Source organism: Lactuca sativa, chromosome 6, assembly GCF_002870075.4.
Source record: "Lactuca sativa cultivar Salinas chromosome 6, Lsat_Salinas_v11, whole genome shotgun sequence".
Taxonomy (NCBI): Eukaryota; Viridiplantae; Streptophyta; class Magnoliopsida; order Asterales; family Asteraceae; genus Lactuca; species Lactuca sativa.
In genome coordinates, this window is record NC_056628.2 from 97531637 (window position 1) to 97548630 (window position 16994).

General features: G+C 36.6%; 2 protein-coding genes across 3 annotated transcripts; one reads left to right on the forward strand and one right to left on the reverse strand.

The window, feature by feature from the left end:
• The first annotated feature begins 4716 nt into the window (after positions 1 to 4716).
• Positions 4717 to 6576, forward strand: LOC111879545 (DNA polymerase zeta processivity subunit). 2 transcript variants are annotated; one of them, XM_023876013.3, is made up of 5 exons: positions 4717 to 5137; positions 5369 to 5517; positions 5609 to 5689; positions 5770 to 5882; positions 5957 to 6576. In XM_023876013.3, exons 2-5 carry the CDS (start codon positions 5484 to 5486, stop codon positions 6335 to 6337), a joined length of 609 nt encoding a protein of 202 aa, XP_023731781.1. In that variant the 5' UTR covers positions 4717 to 5137; positions 5369 to 5483; the 3' UTR covers positions 6338 to 6576. The 2 variants fall into 2 exon arrangements, with proteins under 2 accessions (XP_023731781.1, XP_023731783.1); XM_023876015.3 differs by having other exon boundaries at positions 4717 to 5133.
• A 983-nt stretch (positions 6577 to 7559) lies between these two features.
• LOC111879535 (beta-glucuronosyltransferase GlcAT14A) lies at positions 7560 to 11520 on the reverse strand. Its single transcript, XM_023876003.3, has 4 exons — positions 10662 to 11520; positions 9906 to 9981; positions 9694 to 9809; positions 7560 to 8278 (listed from the first exon to the last, which is right to left on the reverse strand). The coding sequence occupies exons 1-4, from the start codon at positions 11236 to 11238 to the stop codon at positions 7770 to 7772; spliced, it is 1278 nt and encodes a 425-aa protein (XP_023731771.1). The 5' UTR covers positions 11239 to 11520; the 3' UTR covers positions 7560 to 7769.
• Between the last annotated feature and the right edge of the window lie 5474 nt (positions 11521 to 16994).

Here is a 16994-nt window from a genome sequence, read left to right on the forward strand (position 1 = left end):
TCTTCATTTGGGGGTGAAGGGGTAACGCCCCGAAAATAAGACCATAAAAATTTTCATTTGTATATTAATACAACATCAAACCATATTGTAGTCATAAAACCAAGGTTGTCAAATGTATCAATATATCATCAATATCAGACTAAATCATAAAATGCCAAAACATGTGGTGTGTTCTCTACAATCATCCCGAGCTCTCTCATTAAAAACCGATGTACCTGAAATATAAACTGAAAACCATAAGCACAAAGCTTAGTGAGCTCCCCAAGATAGCACATACCATACATATATATATATATATATATATATATATATATATATATATATATATATATATATATATATATAACACATAATGGGCTCCGCCCTAACTCGCATAACGGGCCCCACCCACATACAAATCATATATAGATAGCATGATAATTATATAACGTACAAACACGTGAAAAAACCACAAAAATAATACCATATCACACAATCAACGGGCCCCACCCACTGAGTATGACGGGCCCCACCCAAACTCGCATAACGCGCCCCGCCCAAATACAAATCATATACACATAGCCACATACTAGCATATAAAATAACCATCGGGCCCCGCCCAGTAAGCATACGAGCACATATACATGCAAGATTCACACATACATCTAGCACCCTACATAACAAACCATGGGCCAGAATTGGTGGCTTCGATCCACTAAACTCGGTGAGGAGACTCACCTCGAACTGTTGAATTGCACAAAATAACCTCTGGCTACTGGTCTAACAAATCCCCAAGCTATCAATACCAAATAACATCCAATTAAAATTGGATTCCAATCCACAACCATCAGTCCTTAATTAGGGTACAAAAAGACCGTTTACCCCTTACCTAGTTTGGTCCAAGACTAAAGCTCGAACTTACAATCCAAAAGGCCCAAAATATCCCATGGTCAACCTTGATCAAACTTCTAGTCAAAGTCAAAGCCAATAGTCCATCTTAACCAAACACGCCATGTTGCCCCTTGGCCACGCTGTGTTCCGCCAACATCCAATCAGTGGGGAAAACTCTCAGCCACACGTCGTGTTGGATTGCCACCATGCCGTGTTGGATTGCCACCATGTCGTGTTTGCCTGAGTTTCAACGGCTCAATACCTTAAGTTTTTTTCACCTATTCTAAGAGCTCCAAAGCTCAGATCTAGTCCATAATGTGGTTCAGAAGGATAAATTTTCCAACTTTATCCATTGGGACTACCCAAAAGGTTCAAAACTCAATCCATACAACTTAATAACGTAAGAGATTAACAAACAAGCACTTAATCCTTAAAGTTTGAAGTCCATCCTTTGCAGAATTGATTCAAACACCAAAACCATCCCAAAGGTTGGTGCTTTATAGACATACATGTCCAATGCATGTCTTGAACCCATATTAGGTCAAAAAGGAGATTCATGACCTAATCTCTAAGCATGACATAAAAACTTGATTATAATTCAGATCCAAAACACTACTAACTCCTCTTGACTTGGAGATTCATAAAGTTGCCAACTTTATGAGGTCTAACCATTCCATTATTCAAGAATAAGAAGTTAAAGGAACAAAACTCAAGATCCAACAACTTGGAATGATACAAATCGAGTCTTGTACACTTATAAAGGTCCAAAAGAGTGACATGGTGGAGAATAGGGACTTGCTTGCTTGAACTTTGTTTCCTTCCTCCTTCTTCTTCCTTCTTAGCTTTAAAAAGCACCAAACTAGCTCTAAAAATGGAGGAAGATGATTAAGATTTCTTTCAATGCTTGAGGGGCTAAGGATGGACAAACCCTAGCCTCCTTAGTCTTTTAAATAGGGAGCAAAAACCCGGAAGATTGGAGTTTTCATTCTAGCCATCAACACCCCATGTTCCAAGAGGAAACACGCCGTGTTGACCTTAATGAAAGTCGCGCTTCTTCTTATCTATACATGCCATGTTGGTTCCTCCAACACATCGTGTCCAATCCTCAAAAGGGAATTTATTCCCAATAATTGTTCCTCAAGATTCTGGGTGTTTCAGAAGGTTGGTGGAAGTTGGTGACTGGTACTTATTCTCCTACAGAGAAGGTTGCAGTTCATTGATATGTTCTGCACTGATTATTTTCCATTGGTGAAGAGGGATAGGTTAGCCTAGGAGTACATGTCCTTGAAGCAGACAATAGAGTTGGTGACGGAGATCACCAAGATGTTACCTGAGAGAGCTCTTTTCTGACCTGAGTATGCTGCCTCAGAGCAGGTTTAGATGTCCTACTACGTGAGCATGCTCAAGACTGAGATTTGTGGCGAATCAAAAGTATTGTTCCCTCTCCGAGCTTCAGTCATTTTCTTGGAGGAGAGAGACTAAGATTGAGACCCAAACTAAAGAGAAAATGCATACCCCAGTTCAGACGTAGCCAACAGCGAAGCAGTTCAAGCCCACTGATTCATGATATAGAGTCTACAGGGGCCGTACTTGTGGCAAGTGTGGGAGAATGCACGAGGAAGTGTGTCGGTCAGCGACTGGGTGCCACCAATATAGCAAAGAGGGCCATATTGCAAGGGAGTGTCGTCAGCAGGCTCCATCGCCTAGTACCATGATTTGCTGTCAATGTGATCAGGTTGGCCATATGAAGGCCGGTTTTTCATTGCTCGCTGCTAGACATGTGTAGGAACCAGCTCCGACTACCCTTCGGATCACAGACGAATGCCAGGGGAGGGCTGAGGCCCCAAAGGCCAGGGAGGCGTGTGTTGTCGTTATTAGTATGTATTCATTTACTATTTGGTCAAATTTAATTTATGTATGCTTATGTTTAAATTCATGATAGATACCTTCTTATTGAATTCCTTGTCTACACTTGGGCTTTTTTACTCAGGTGCGAGTCGATCCTTTGTATCTCAAACCTTCGGTAGGGATTTCGATATGAGCATTGGGGAGTTGGAGTGCCCATTGCGAGTTTCCATCGCCAACGAACACGAGGTTTATGCTCCAATCGTGTTTCGTGGTTGTACTCTAAAGATATTTGGGGCGCCTTACCCAATTGACATGATTCCTATCCCTATGGTTGGATATATGCACAATTGTGGGGATGGACTGGCTGAATAGGTTTGGAGTTGTGATCGATTGTGAGAAAGCTTTTTGTTCGGCTTCCAGGGCTAGACAGTATATCCACCATGGTTGTTCGAGTTATCTCGCATATGTGTTTGACACTCAATTTGAGGGGAGAGCTTCGGTTTCAAATGTACTAGTTGTTAGAGCATTTCTAGAAGTTTTCCTGGAGGATTTACCCGATGTGCCTCCCGTGAGGCAGATAGAGTTCAAGACCGACCTGATCCCCGATGCGGCCCCGACTACCAAAGTGTTGTATCACCTCGCACCACCAAAGATGCATGAGTTGTCCTCTCAGCTTTATGAGCTATTGGGCAAATAGTTTATCAGACCAAACAACTCTCTCTGAGGAGCATCGATTCTATTTTTTAACCGAAAACCTGTTTTAATCGGCCCTTGTGGACCTCTATTTAGTATTTAGCGTTATATCATTAGGCCAACTTTTATAAGTTTAGATTTGTCTAGCCTGGCCCGACCCAGACTATAGGTAGCCTGGCATTGAAGCCCAAAACTGAAGAATTGAAGGAGCTAAAAAAAGGGATATGGCCGCGTAGAACAGAAACAAAGACAAATCAAGCAATTGCCCATGGTTTGCGCGATGATCAATCTTCATGTATTGTCTGTCTCCATCTCCATCTTCCCCACTCTAGTCTCTGTATTTAATCTAAGCTCTCTCTCAACTACTAATCGGCTACATTTTCACCTTTTCTTTATTCCAAATCGTTATCTCCTCTACTCTTTGGCTCTTTTCCCTTTGTCTTTGTATTTTGGAGTATTCAAAATCGCCTTAACCTTGCGTTTTTTCCACAATCTCAGAGTTAATTTCAGTTTTAGAATTTCAAATAAGTTTTCAAAGTTATATATGTCGCAGTCTTGGGTTGTGTGAGTATTTCCAATTTTCGAGTAACTTATCGAATATTAGCGATTAGTTCTTGTTTTGTATGATTTATTTTAAAAATTTATGTACTCGAGCTTTATTTCATTATTTGAATCCAGTTACACTCTTTTAGAATTTAGAAGCACATAAAAGAACTCAACTTCTTAGTTCTCTCATCTATGTAACTCAGTTTCTGTTTGATTGGTTGATAATGATACACCATCGATTGTATTAATGAATCTCCCATGTCTTGGATTCAAAGTGTCCATCTGGGCATGAATGTTTAGGGGTTTTAAATTGGTTTGAATCCGAATTGGATTGAAAGATTTGTTTAGTGGACAGTAGGCAAGTTGAGTTTCAATTAGAATTGATAAGAAATTGTCTCAATTAATATATTAGACTTTTAATTTTGAACTTTGAATTATGTTTGAATTAGAATTTTACAAGCCTAGATTGATTAGTAAATACATAGATGCTTTGAGACTTTATTTCGAATTATGTTTGAAATTTAGTTAGTTTTGTGCTTGAAAGGCATGACATTATCTATTATCCAAATCATAGCTTGATTGAAGCTATTTGTATGATTATTGGACGCTTTGACACTTTTGTCCCTGCTAGCTATATCTTTGTTGGCACATAAGTTCCTGCTTGTTGTGGTTATTTTTATTTTTTTAAAATACATGTATTTAATGTTCTAATTGGGTTAAAATATGGATTGGGTCCAAAAAGAAAAACCTTTTGGCGTGTTTGATATGGATTAGAAAGTGAGGGACTCGGTCCAACGTTTTCATGTCTTGGCTTTCCAATTGGTGGACCGGAAACAAAAAGAAATCGAGAAATCGAACACAGCTATCGCCGTTCCCTTCCTGCCTCCACTTCCAGTTCCAACGAAAATAGAGAAATCGAGCAGCCTACTTCCGACGAATCAACAGCTACTTATTTCGTCCTTCGTTCCTTCTTGCTCCTGATTTCTGCATTCCATACGAGATTTTCTATTCCCAATTTCTCTATTTCATACGAGATTTTCTGATTTCTCCTTCTTGTTTCTTGTTTCTTTCTGAAATTTTGCTGGCTTATGTAAGAGTTTTTGCTGAGAAATCGATTGGCTGTTTTGCTGTTTCTGTTTCTTCTGATCCTGTTTTGCTGTTTCTTCCTTCTTATATGTATGTAAGTGTCACTCCATTTCGTTATTTGAATCAAATTTGTCCATTTCATTTGAGTTATTCCTTGTTCATTATCATATCGAGATTTTTGTTCTTAACAAATGGCCACTGACCTCCTCAACAAGAAAAATGAAACATTTTAATCTTTAAATAAATGTCATAAATTAAGTTTTGTAGTAAATGATTTTTTTTTTATATAAGCTCATTGAACTTTGTTGAATTCAATGCATTACAGAAAGAAAAAAAAAAAAAACGACAGAGTTGAATGAAAAATAGAACGTCAATGCGTCAAACCATTAAATAAACCCAGCAATCCATTTGTTACATACTGTGAAGGGGAGAAGGAGAAAATGGATTGCAAGGAAAACGAATCTCCTGAAAGTAGTAAGTCCCATGGATTTCAACTCTTTCTGGATAACCATCTGCTAATTAAATAAACCCTAACACCTCGCTTTTTTTTAAACCTAAATTCCAGGGGAGACTTCACGTGTAGTAGTTGAATTTCTTGAAGTTGCTATTACATCCATCATCTTCCTGAAAGGAATATACCCACCAGGTCTGCAATCTTTTCAAGATCCTCGATTTTTATTTTTTTGAGTAACTGAAGTTTGAAAACTGATGTATGACATGACCCAGGTGCTTTTGAAAGGCGGAGATATATGAATCTATTGGTTCACAGGGCTCGACACCCTCAGCTTAATCGCTATATCCTCAACTCTGTCAATGCACTTGAACCTTACATCCAACAGGTGAGAATTAATTATGTAGATCAAAATTAGAGAGAAAGAGAATCAAGTGTTGATATAGGTAACTTTTGTCTCAGGGGCTGGTTGAGAGAATTGCTGTTATTTTCTTCAAGGATGATAAAATTCCAGTTGAGAGATTTATGTTCAAGATTAATGTGAACCAGTCTTGTTATGATGGGGAAATGATGGACATGGAGATGAGATTATTTTTGGTGAAGCTGTCTTTATCAGAACCTTTTTCAAAGAATGCTGCTGTTTTATCTCAAAGTAAAAAATCTGATTGGAGGTGGGAAATAACAGGTTACTTTTGCTCTCTTCCTGAAGCTGAAGTTGGTGCGTGGATTTCAAGCAACACATATCAGTGGAAACAACCTCCTGTAATAACACCAATCAAATCCATGAATATTCAGCCATTGTCTTTGCAGCTATATTTGGAACATCCTCCACCTGAGCTTTGAAAGTGTTTTAGTTTCATATTTTTGTTTATATTTGGGGAAGAGATGACGTGGGATGTATTGTTGATTTGTCATGCAAAATCCAAGTGGACTTGTCTCTTTTGCTGATGTGTCATGCCACATGGTCTTTGGCTGATGTGGATGACATTTGGATCAGCCTTTGTTGATGAGGTCTTTGTTTATGTGTCATCTTCTTAAGTGTTTACCCCCTCCCATTTCAATTAAATTCAGATATTACAGCATTATACTTTATACATCCATTTAAGACAAATAATTACAAACATTATCATGATACTTTTCGTTGAAGAAATAGCAAAACAATTTGGCTTATCAAAGAATATAGGTGCAAAATTAAAAATTAAATATGTAATGTAAGTGTGTTCATTGTACCTTGAATCGACCAGCAAGTCCTAAATCATCTAATAAAATTGATTATTCAGTTAAACACTTAATTCATGATAATAATAATAATAATAATAATAATAATATTAGTCAGGAAAAACTGTGGAACAAGCTTCTCTCCATTCAGTCCCTAAATCTTCAACTTCTAAAAAATATGTTTTAATTTCACAAGCACCATGACCATACCCTTCTTAAATTTTAATTTCACAAAAAAAAACCCAAAACGAGTATTACATATATTTTATTACATTGCATATTTTTTATTCAAAAGACAACCAGATAACCTAAAACCGGTGTGGTTTAACAATTGTGTCATTAACTTATATAAAATGACCAATATGCCCTTATTACACTTTTTCATCCATTCATCTACACATCTCCATATTCAGGAAACACGAAAGTATATATATAACACAATACATGATGATAATCATAAGAGCGAAAAAGGTGTCGGATAATGGACAAACATCGCTACCTCATTAAGGTTATAGTTGAAAAGTTAACTATTAAATAAAACACTAGCTGATAGCTAAAAAGGTAACTGATAAAAAATGACATTTAGTAAAACTAACTGAAAAGCTAGTGAAATATATAAAATTACATAAAAAAAACATTTAAGAGTATTTGTTTTTATAATTAATTAAAAGGTATATTTGGAAAAAAAAAATTAAAAAAACTCCTAAAAAACCAGTCTAAGTAGCTTTCCAAAAAGCTAGGTTATAAGCTACTATTTTGTTTGCTAAACACGACAACATAAAAAAACTCGAAAAATAAGCTAGCTTATCAGCTAGTTGTGGCGCATCAAACACAGCCTAAAAAAATATAAAATTATCCAACTGCCATTATCGACTAAAATGATCCAAGCTTTCATGGAGAAATTCAACAAACAGAAAAGTGAAGTTAAAATCCTAAACAACATTTCACATAAAAAAAAAAGCAGGTAACTCAATTGACCCAAATACCAATATACAACAAAATTTCCAAAATGTAAATCTATATAATAAAAAAAAAAAAAACAACAGTGCATGCATCATCATTCAAAAATACAGTGATGGGAATAAAAAGTGTCATTGGACAGCAACTGAACAAGACGTTCCTCCAACCTTTTGGCACCCAAACCAGGCTTCAAAACATCAGCATCACCCCAAATCCCACAAGCCTCATCACCCGACTCACCCAAACACCACCCACCAGGAACCGGTTTCCCCTGACCACGGTTCAGAAGTTGTTGATCAATCCAGTCAAGAACCGGATCATCATGAAGAAAAGGAGACCCAAAAGCTGACCCACTGTTGATTAGGTCATTGAAGTCGTTTGAGTTGAGTATTCGGGGTTCATGTTTGGTTTCGTATGCAGAATATTGTAAATTGTGGTTGACAACGGTTTTGTTTAGATGTGGAGAGTTGCATAAAACGGTTGGAAAGTATACAGATTGAGATGAAAGGCTGTTGGATAGATACATGAGAAGCGTTCTTGGTAAGTTTTCTGTTCCCAAAATGCAAAATTCTACAAACTTTCGGGTCAATATGGAAGATGGGGTGCCTGCAATAACAATATTTGTTACCAATTTGATGACCCTTTTCAAAAATTTGATACATTAATGTTGTATTTTATGTTTGTGGGTTAGTTCATATCGTTTAAATTACACTTGGTTAATTTAAATAAAATAAAAAAGTGAGAAAACTAAAATGTGACAAGTGAAAGTTCATATTCATTTTGGAGAAAAACATATGAAATGGAGAAAAAAATGGAGTTTAGAGTAGGGTTGTAGATGCTTATGGAGGCTTTATGTGATATTTCATGAGTGTTTGATAGGGTTGAATGCAAGAATTAGCAAACACGCTTTCATTGATTTATATATATTTCAACATAACAATTTTATTTCTTCACAGTTCAGGGGTGCTTTTTTTTTAAAAAAATAAATAAATCTATCGTAAGCCGTTCCAAAATTCATTATCCAAATGCAAAGCAATGTTCGCTTCTATTATTGGATATTTTTGTAAATATAACATGCTAATAAGAAGAGAATTGAAACTATAGTGTAATTGGGTAGATTTTTGAATTACAATGTTGCCATAGAAAAGAAATGGAAGTAAAACCGTATGATACACATAAATGGAATTTGCCATTGGTTGCATTAAGCTGATATATTTCATGAATTTTTTATTGTGGTCAATGCATAAAATAGCAATGTACTTCAATCAATTTGTGTAGTATTGTTATCCTAATATTACAGCATTGTCCTTTGAGAAATCTACCCAATTTTGGCATTGTCATCAAAATATAAAACAATGTTCACTTCTATTATTAGGTGACTTTTCAAAGTAAAATCCCTTAATAACGAAATGGGAAACGACATAAAAGGGTAATATAGTTCTCATTTTGTACACATTTAGTCTTTATTGTTGTTTTCTTGTAAAATAAGCCCTTTACCTTGTTTTCTACACATTCAGTACTTATGACCAGCTAATCCAAGTTAAGTTCTCTGTTTGTACACTTTTAGTCCTTAATGTTTTTTTGTTGCAAAACAAGTCATTGTTGTTTTTGTACACATTCAATCCTTATGACCGGTTTTCTTTAGGTCTTGCTCATGTGTACAAAAACAACAATGACTTATTTTGCAAAAAAAAAAAACATTAATGACTATATGTGTACAAACTGAGAACTTAACTTGGAGTAATCAATCATAAAGACTGAATGTGTACAAAAACAATAAGTTCAAGAGTTTACTTTACACGAAAAAAAAAAACAAAACAATGAAGACTAAACATGTACAAAATGAGAACTATACTATCTTTTTAGGTCGTTTTCACATAAGAAAACTATTAAAAATACAATATAGATATTTCAAAGTACGTTGACTTTATAACAAAAATTATTGTAATAAAATGAAATAGAAATAGAATGCTATAACAAACAAATGGATGAAAATACATTGTTTTCTCTTGACAACATACCTGTGAACAATCGATAAGCATCTGGCAATGGCCTTCTTTGAGTGCCATAAAAGATTTCGCTTTGCTCAACAAGGAAAAGACCAGGGTCAACCACCACTGGTTTTAAAATTCGTGACCTTTTAACAACAAAAAGAAGGAAAATACGTATTATTGAACTCCATAATTGCTATTCAAACATGTGTAAATATTAGGTAAAAGTGATAATTTCATACTCTTTCCATCCGATGTAGCTTGTGTGATTCACAAAGTTAAGATCTTTAGGTAGATATGACAGAATGTGAAGAAGATCTGAAAGTGATTATGTAAAGAATAATCAGATAACTTTTGAAGGTGATTATGCACAAGCTAAGATGATATTTGGATATTTGTAATAATAACTTTTAATGGTGTTGATTATTTGGCAAATTCTGGTTATTTTAGTCAGTAACAGATAAAATACGGGTATATAAGTAATTTTATTCTACTTTCTGGTACTTCCCTAGATTTGAAGATAAGCATATTCAAAAGTAGTTTAGCGAAAAAACAAGATATAGTCAAAAAAAGGCAACAACAAAACATTGCAACCAAAACACCAAGTAAACCCACAAATTGAAATCAATTCAAGATCGATACTTCCTAACAACATTTACACTCTGTGACTTGGATTTTGCAACAACCACAACAAGAAGTGTTTAAGTTAAAGTGGTTGGGGTAGGTCAAAAATGGAACTCCTCAAGGTTCTAAATCAATTCTAATTAATTATTATGGAAAAACAGAGAATACCCACAAATTATAATCGATGGAAGATGGATTTATTGCGAAAAAGCCTTAAAAAAACCAACAACAAATAACCAGTCCAAGACAATGTTACTTGAAACAGATAAACCCTAGAAAAATGAAATTTAGCAGTTAAGAGTATGTAAAAAAGGGGGTGAGAAACAAACTAATTGAAGTAAAATATGTGTAAAATATGCAAAATTGAAGATTACCATCTTGAGTAACAAGTGGGTAATCAGCAGCAGAGAGATTAATAAACCAATCCCAATCAGGGCAAAGTTTCAAAAGAATAGCAGCTCCATGTAAAGTGGAAGAAATTGAAGAAGATCCTTTAGGAGAAACGAGATCGGATTTCCCTATAACATTAACATTTTGAGCAGCCCAAAACACCGGAATTGATTGAACGGATAGGGCTAAAAAGTCGCGTTCTTTTTGAGGGGCAGAACGGTCGAGATGAAGAAGATATTGGTTTCTCGGATGGTAGATAGACAAAAGGAGTCGGATGATCCGAGCCGAATCGTTGGAGGATCCGGATATGAAATAGGCGATGGTGGGTGAAGCGGGGGGAGATTGGTTAGTGGTTTTGTTGTTGTTGAGGAAGAGAAGTTGGTGGTTGTGGTATTGGGCGGTGGATGGACGGTGGGGGAATAGGTATGGGTCGGAGAAGGACGGCGGTGGTGGTGAGGACGGGAATGGGGAAAGGAAGAAAAGGAGAAAGAGAAAGGTGGTGATGGTTAAGATGATGTAAAGAGTGGTGGTGGTGGATGATGATTGAGTTGAGTTTTGCATCTCCTGGCTAAATCGACACCAACGATTGAATCTTTTGGTTGAATTTGTTTACAGAAGCTTGATTCTGTCTCTAGAAGTGGTGGTTATGGAGGAGGAGGCCGGCCGTCGGGAAGGAATATACTGACAATGTAGGTGCTGTGAATCGTCCGTCCACATTCTCGAGTGGTAAATCGGAGTCTGATATTGAATATTTGATAATTTGATACACCTTTCCAAGTTATAATGGTGATTTTAAAAATGGTTGATCTGTGTGTGTTTTTGTGTCTCGATTAGAAAAGGCATCCTAATCAAAACGTTACCTTTTGCTTGTTTGTGAATTTAAGCACAAAGAAACGTTGTTTTCTTTACAATTAAGCATGTTAAACTTTTTTCCTTTTACAAATAACTTTTGTAAATGTAATCAAATTCCTCAAGATAATATAGATATGGAAAAAAAAATCTCATCCTAAGGATATAACACTTTTTTATTTTTATTTTGCTAAAAAGGTTCAATGCTCATTTCTCATAAATATTTGTTTGGAGTGTACTTATCGTTGTAAGACTACTAAAGCATAATCCGAATAGTTGAAAGCATGTAGTTGTTTGATATTTATTAAAAAATTTAAATATCTAAATTATATTTCAAAATAAATATTACCTCCGTCCCAAATTGATAGTCCACAGTTTTAAAATCTTTTTTCTTTCAATTTTGACTTTAAATATTTTTGTTTTTGATAGATAATATTTAATGCAAAATATATGAATGGATTGTATTTTAAATGTTTTTTCATTGTTATAAGTTTTATCAACTAATATATAACACAAATAAAAATATTTAAGGTCAAAGTTAAAGAAAAAAGACTTAAAAAATCAAAAGTAGACTATCAATTTGGGACGGAGGGAGTATATAACAGTACTTCCTAATCCCTATGCAATTATAATGAGGAATAATTACAAAACTAGCCTAATCTTCTAATTACTTTTCTATTTTTAGTCAAAAATTAGTAATTATTTCAAAATAACCCATAAGACCGTAGACCGGTAAAATTGGCTACCATTTCGCCCTTTTCACATACGGTTTCATTGTATGTATAATTTTTTTTCCATTTTTCAAAACAAAACCATAGACTATTTTATGGTCTACTAATTACTTTTCTATGTATAATTTACGATTTTTCAAACCGTTGATCTTAAATGGTCTATTGTTTTGACAAAAACATACCGTTTTTATTTTTATTTTTTTTTTTTACTACTATTTGGTATTTTTGTTTTATTTTTATTACTTTTATTATTCTTTTACTACTATTTGGTATTTTTGACTACTATTAGGTAAAAGTTGACTACTAATTCATGGATTTTGACTACTATTTCATACATAGTATATATTAAATTGTGAATATATTTTAGAATGAATGTTAGGTCCCGTTTGATAGTTTCTATCTCCGAAAGTGTTGTTCGGTAAAGTGCTGGTAAAGTTTTCTGACTGAGAAAGAAACCATGTTGTTTGATTGTACATCTGATTGAATGTGTTGAATGATGAAAAAAAAAAGTAATAATTCAATAAAAATAAATTTAAAAAAAGTTATTTAAAAAAATTAATAATCCAATAAAGAAAAAAAGATGCGGGGATTGGTGTATAATTGTCTTTCCAGCCCATTCAGCCAGAAAGATATGATTTTGGGGCTTTTTGGGAAAGACACATCTTACCAGGAAAGACCCCTTCTTTTGTGCAAATCAAACAGCTTTCCGGTCCATTCAGCCAGAAAGATATGTTTGGACCTGGAAAGATGCGTATCAAACGGGGTCTTATTGCTTTTTTATCTTGTTTTCTCTCAAATGTCATATTATGAGTTCAATTGAGTATTTTGTATTGCTTATCATTGATGGAAGATGAGAGTTTGTTAATTTCCAATTATCATATGTATGGCCACCGGGATACATTCTAATAATGTTTTATTACGGTGTTGAATTTTAGGAGACCACCACATTCATTGAATTTGTTTATTTGGTGAAAAGTAAAATGGACATTCCAGATTAATCAAAAGTCAGTCCGTCTTATCAACATCCCGAGCAACTGTATTATTATGGTATTATTGATGATCGTGATATTAGAAAGTTGATCAATGTAATAAATATTGATGGAGATAAACATATGTATGTGTATGTGGTGGTTGAAGAAGGTGTTGGGGTTAATGAAGTCGGTGATAAAGGAAAAGCATCTGCAATTAACATATCCAGCGGAAAAAAGAGCAACAACCCAATAGGTACTTTTATATCTCCAAGTATACATGAATATCATAGTGTTGCTGAAAATGTATGTAACACTCGGTTTCGAATCGTTTCATTATTCAGGGTCATGGCCCGATTATTAGTTATCATAAGGCTTAGGGCTTTGAAGAGGAAGAAAATTAGCCCTTGTTGGATTTGGGCATTATATATAAGGTGATCCGAGAGTTCGATTGTGTTTCGGAGCCTAAGGGTATAATCGTAATTTGGCAATTCGGGCCTTTAGCGATTCTCATCACCTTTTCCATGGATATTAAGTTCGTAGGAAACGGACTTAGGGTGAAGGAGTTTTGGTCAAAAGAATTTTAAGCTTTGTGAAGTTCATCGAGTACCCGAGGCGTACTCGTCGTGTATGCAGGGCGTAGTGCCTGGCCAGATCGTGGGTTCTTTTTAGTACGCCGAGCGTACTAAGGGGTACACAGGGCGTACTCCCTTCAGTAAGAAACCCTAATTTCTAGGGTTTTACCCCTATTTAAGCCTCATTAATTCTTGAGCCTTGTTCCTTATCAACCTCCATGCCTCCTAAACCCTAATATTCGATCCTTAGCCACCATCTTGGAGTTCTTAAGCTTTTGTGAGGAATCTTGGAGTGTTTTGTGCATCTTGAAGATATTGGCGCTTGTTAAAGAATCATCACTTGGAATGGGGTTTGTAGATCCAGAAGTTTCTCATATTTTGCAACCAATTGAAGGTAAAAAGCTTTAATCTTGTCATCTCTTTTAGGTGGATCTAGTTTAGGGTGGTTGTGGCACATTTTGGTCTCTTTAGGTTGCCTTTATGTATATGAGTTTTCTCCACGAGTTTGGTCCTTAGATATGGACATTTTAGGTGTCCCAAATGCATAAAAATGCAATCTTGATGGGTAATATCAACCCATGCATGTGTATTAGCCTCTTTGATGAAGTTGTAAAGTAAGAACTTGGATTTGGGACCAACTGGGCCATGCAAAAGCTCAAAGTTAACAACTTTATGGATTAAGACATGTTGTAACATCCAAAAAATTTAAACAATTTTAAAATTTTCAAAACACCCCTTTTACTAATAAAAATATTTACAAAATTAGTGTTCTCAAAACATTATTTAAAAATCAGTGTCTCCCAAGATCAATGACAGAAAATCAGGATGTGTACGGTCACGTCTTCGTCTTACCACGTTTCGTTGAAGTGCCTGAAACCATAAACCAAAAATTGTAAGCACAAAGCTTAGTGAGTTCCCCTAAAGTACCAACACACAACAGATAACATACACCACAAACAGCATACTATGGGTCCAATCAACCATCGGGTTGGAATACCTCAGGCCCCTCAACCATCGGGTTGGAATGCCAACATGTTATGGGTCCAGTCAACCATCGGGTTCGAAAACCCCAGGCCCTCAACCATCAGGTTGGAATGCCAAAATACTATGGGTCCATTTAACCATCGGGTTTGGAATGCCAACATAATATAGGTCCAGTCAACCATCGGGTTGGAATACCGCAGGCCCTCAACCATCGGGTTGGAATCCCAACATACTATGGGTCCAATCATCCTCGGGACAGAATACCCTCGGGCCCATTCAACCATCGGTTTGGAATGCCCCGACATGTTGGCTTACGCACAGAGCGGTGAAGCCTCAACCACCGACCAAACATGTGCACGTATAACATATAATCATATAACAGTCTACAACCAGTCAAACAGATCTACAGATCACTAAGAATAACAACATCCTATCTACCAGGATATCGATCTAACATATCACAATAGCACAATAGCATGCATAACAAGATATCAATCCAATGGGCAAATATTGGTGCCTTCGACCCACAAGTACATTGAGGAAAAATCACCTCGCACTGCCGAAACACACAGACGATCCTTGGCTACTGACTGACAGATCCCCAAACTGTCCATATCAAGACAATACCCTATCAACAGTTGATCCCACAAATAATCTCTGACTGCAAATCCAATTTTGTTGACGGACCAGACTCTTGTGTTAAGTTTGGCTCTATCTGTTTAAAGGATAGGCAGGTTGGGATTTTGGATTTTTAGATGGGTCTCATTCTGAGTGATTATGATTCCATATGATGTTGAGACTGGAGTGGATTAGTCGTTGGCTTGAGGAGAACCGCGACACGCATGGAATTAGCAAGTGGTAGACGACAATGGTCAGAGGTGATTTGTGACTACAGATCGATTGTAATGTTCGTTTGGGGTGAAGTGAACTTGGTGATTATGGGAATAGTGTGATTGGGTAAGATGGCCCTGTTAGATTGAACGACTATGGGGTCGTATTGCCGAATGTGCTAAGGGTAGCATGTGGCGGTTCCACTGTTGGGTCGGGAGTCGACATTGGAAGATGGTTGGAGTTATGTTTTCGGATGTCAGTGGATAGTTGTGGTTACGCATGATAATTCAGTTCGGAGCCAAAGCTGAATCGTCTTGGGATTTGTGTTGCGATGGTTCAGTCTGACGGGAGGTCAGACCTTATGTAGGGCTTCGGTTTCCCTGTGGATCAGCAAGGGGTTTGTCCTTCCTCGGGTTAGAATTTTCTGATTGGTTCGGTTGTCTTGAGGAGATTGTTATATGTTGTGAGTTTTCGGGTTGTGCTTTTGAGCCCAAGAGTATCGGTGAAGGATTTGGCTCGATCTTTTATGAACCTTGGATTTTGGAGTTTTGAGGCTATGATGAGTTGCTCGAAGCATAGGGCTTCCCGCCACCCTTCCAGACAAAGAGTGTTATGGAGCACCATGATAGTGCTTAAGACGACAGAGCAAATCCAACAGGTCAAACAGAGGTTGCTGACGGCCCAGAATTGTCAGAAGAGTTATGCGGATTGAAGGCGTACCGAGCTAGAATTTCAGGTCGATGATCGTCTGAACTATATTGAGACGTCGGGGGCGAATTTGGATAAGTAGGTGAAGGTCTTGAGGAATAAGGAGGTGCCTTGGTTAAGGTTCAGTGGCAGCATCGGAAAGGATTCGAGTGGACTTAGGAGCCGGAGTTTGTGATGTGTGAGCAGTACCCAGAGCTATTTCCAAAAAATGAATTTGAGGGAGAAGTCTGATCCTAGTGGGGGAGAATTGTAACACCCTGATTCCAAGGAAAAAATTTAAAGTTTTATATTCACATTTTTAGACCTACTTGACGAGTTGGCTACTCCAACTAGTCGTGTAGAAGTTGATCATGTCACGTGGATTATGAAGCCCACTCGACGAGTTGGAGGGGGCCAACTCAATGAGTTGAGGCTGTTTAGCGAAAACCCTAATTTTCGGGGTTTTTCACCCTACTTAAAGAACTTATAACCCATTGTAGCCTCCCTCATCGTCATTTCAACCAGATAAAACCCTAGGTCGAGCTTGGTACCTTCTTGTGTGTGTTTGAGAGCTTAAAATGTGACTTTTGAGGAGTTTTAGAAGGAGACTTGAAGATTGAGAAGCTTGGATCAAGAAGAGGGTTGTAGATCCATCATCTCCTATGTATTGGTGATCAAACTGAGGTATAAAG

Coding starts and splice junctions, on each gene's coding strand:
- LOC111879545 (XM_023876013.3), top strand. CDS start 5,484: ATGGATTGCAAGGAAAACGAATCTCCTGAAAGTA. Junction 5,690..5,769: donor GAAAGGAATATACCCACCAG/GTCTGCAATCTT, acceptor GACATGACCCAG/GTGCTTTTGAAAGGCGGAGA. Junction 5,883..5,956: donor TTGAACCTTACATCCAACAG/GTGAGAATTAAT, acceptor CTTTTGTCTCAG/GGGCTGGTTGAGAGAATTGC.
- LOC111879535 (XM_023876003.3), bottom strand. CDS start 11,238: ATGCAAAACTCAACTCAATCATCATCCACCACCACCACTCTTTACATC. Junction 9,982..10,661: donor CCCACTTGTTACTCAAGATG/GTAATCTTCAAT, acceptor AATCACTTTCAG/ATCTTCTTCACATTCTGTCA. Junction 9,810..9,905: donor AGCTACATCGGATGGAAAGA/GTATGAAATTAT, acceptor TGTTGTTAAAAG/GTCACGAATTTTAAAACCAG.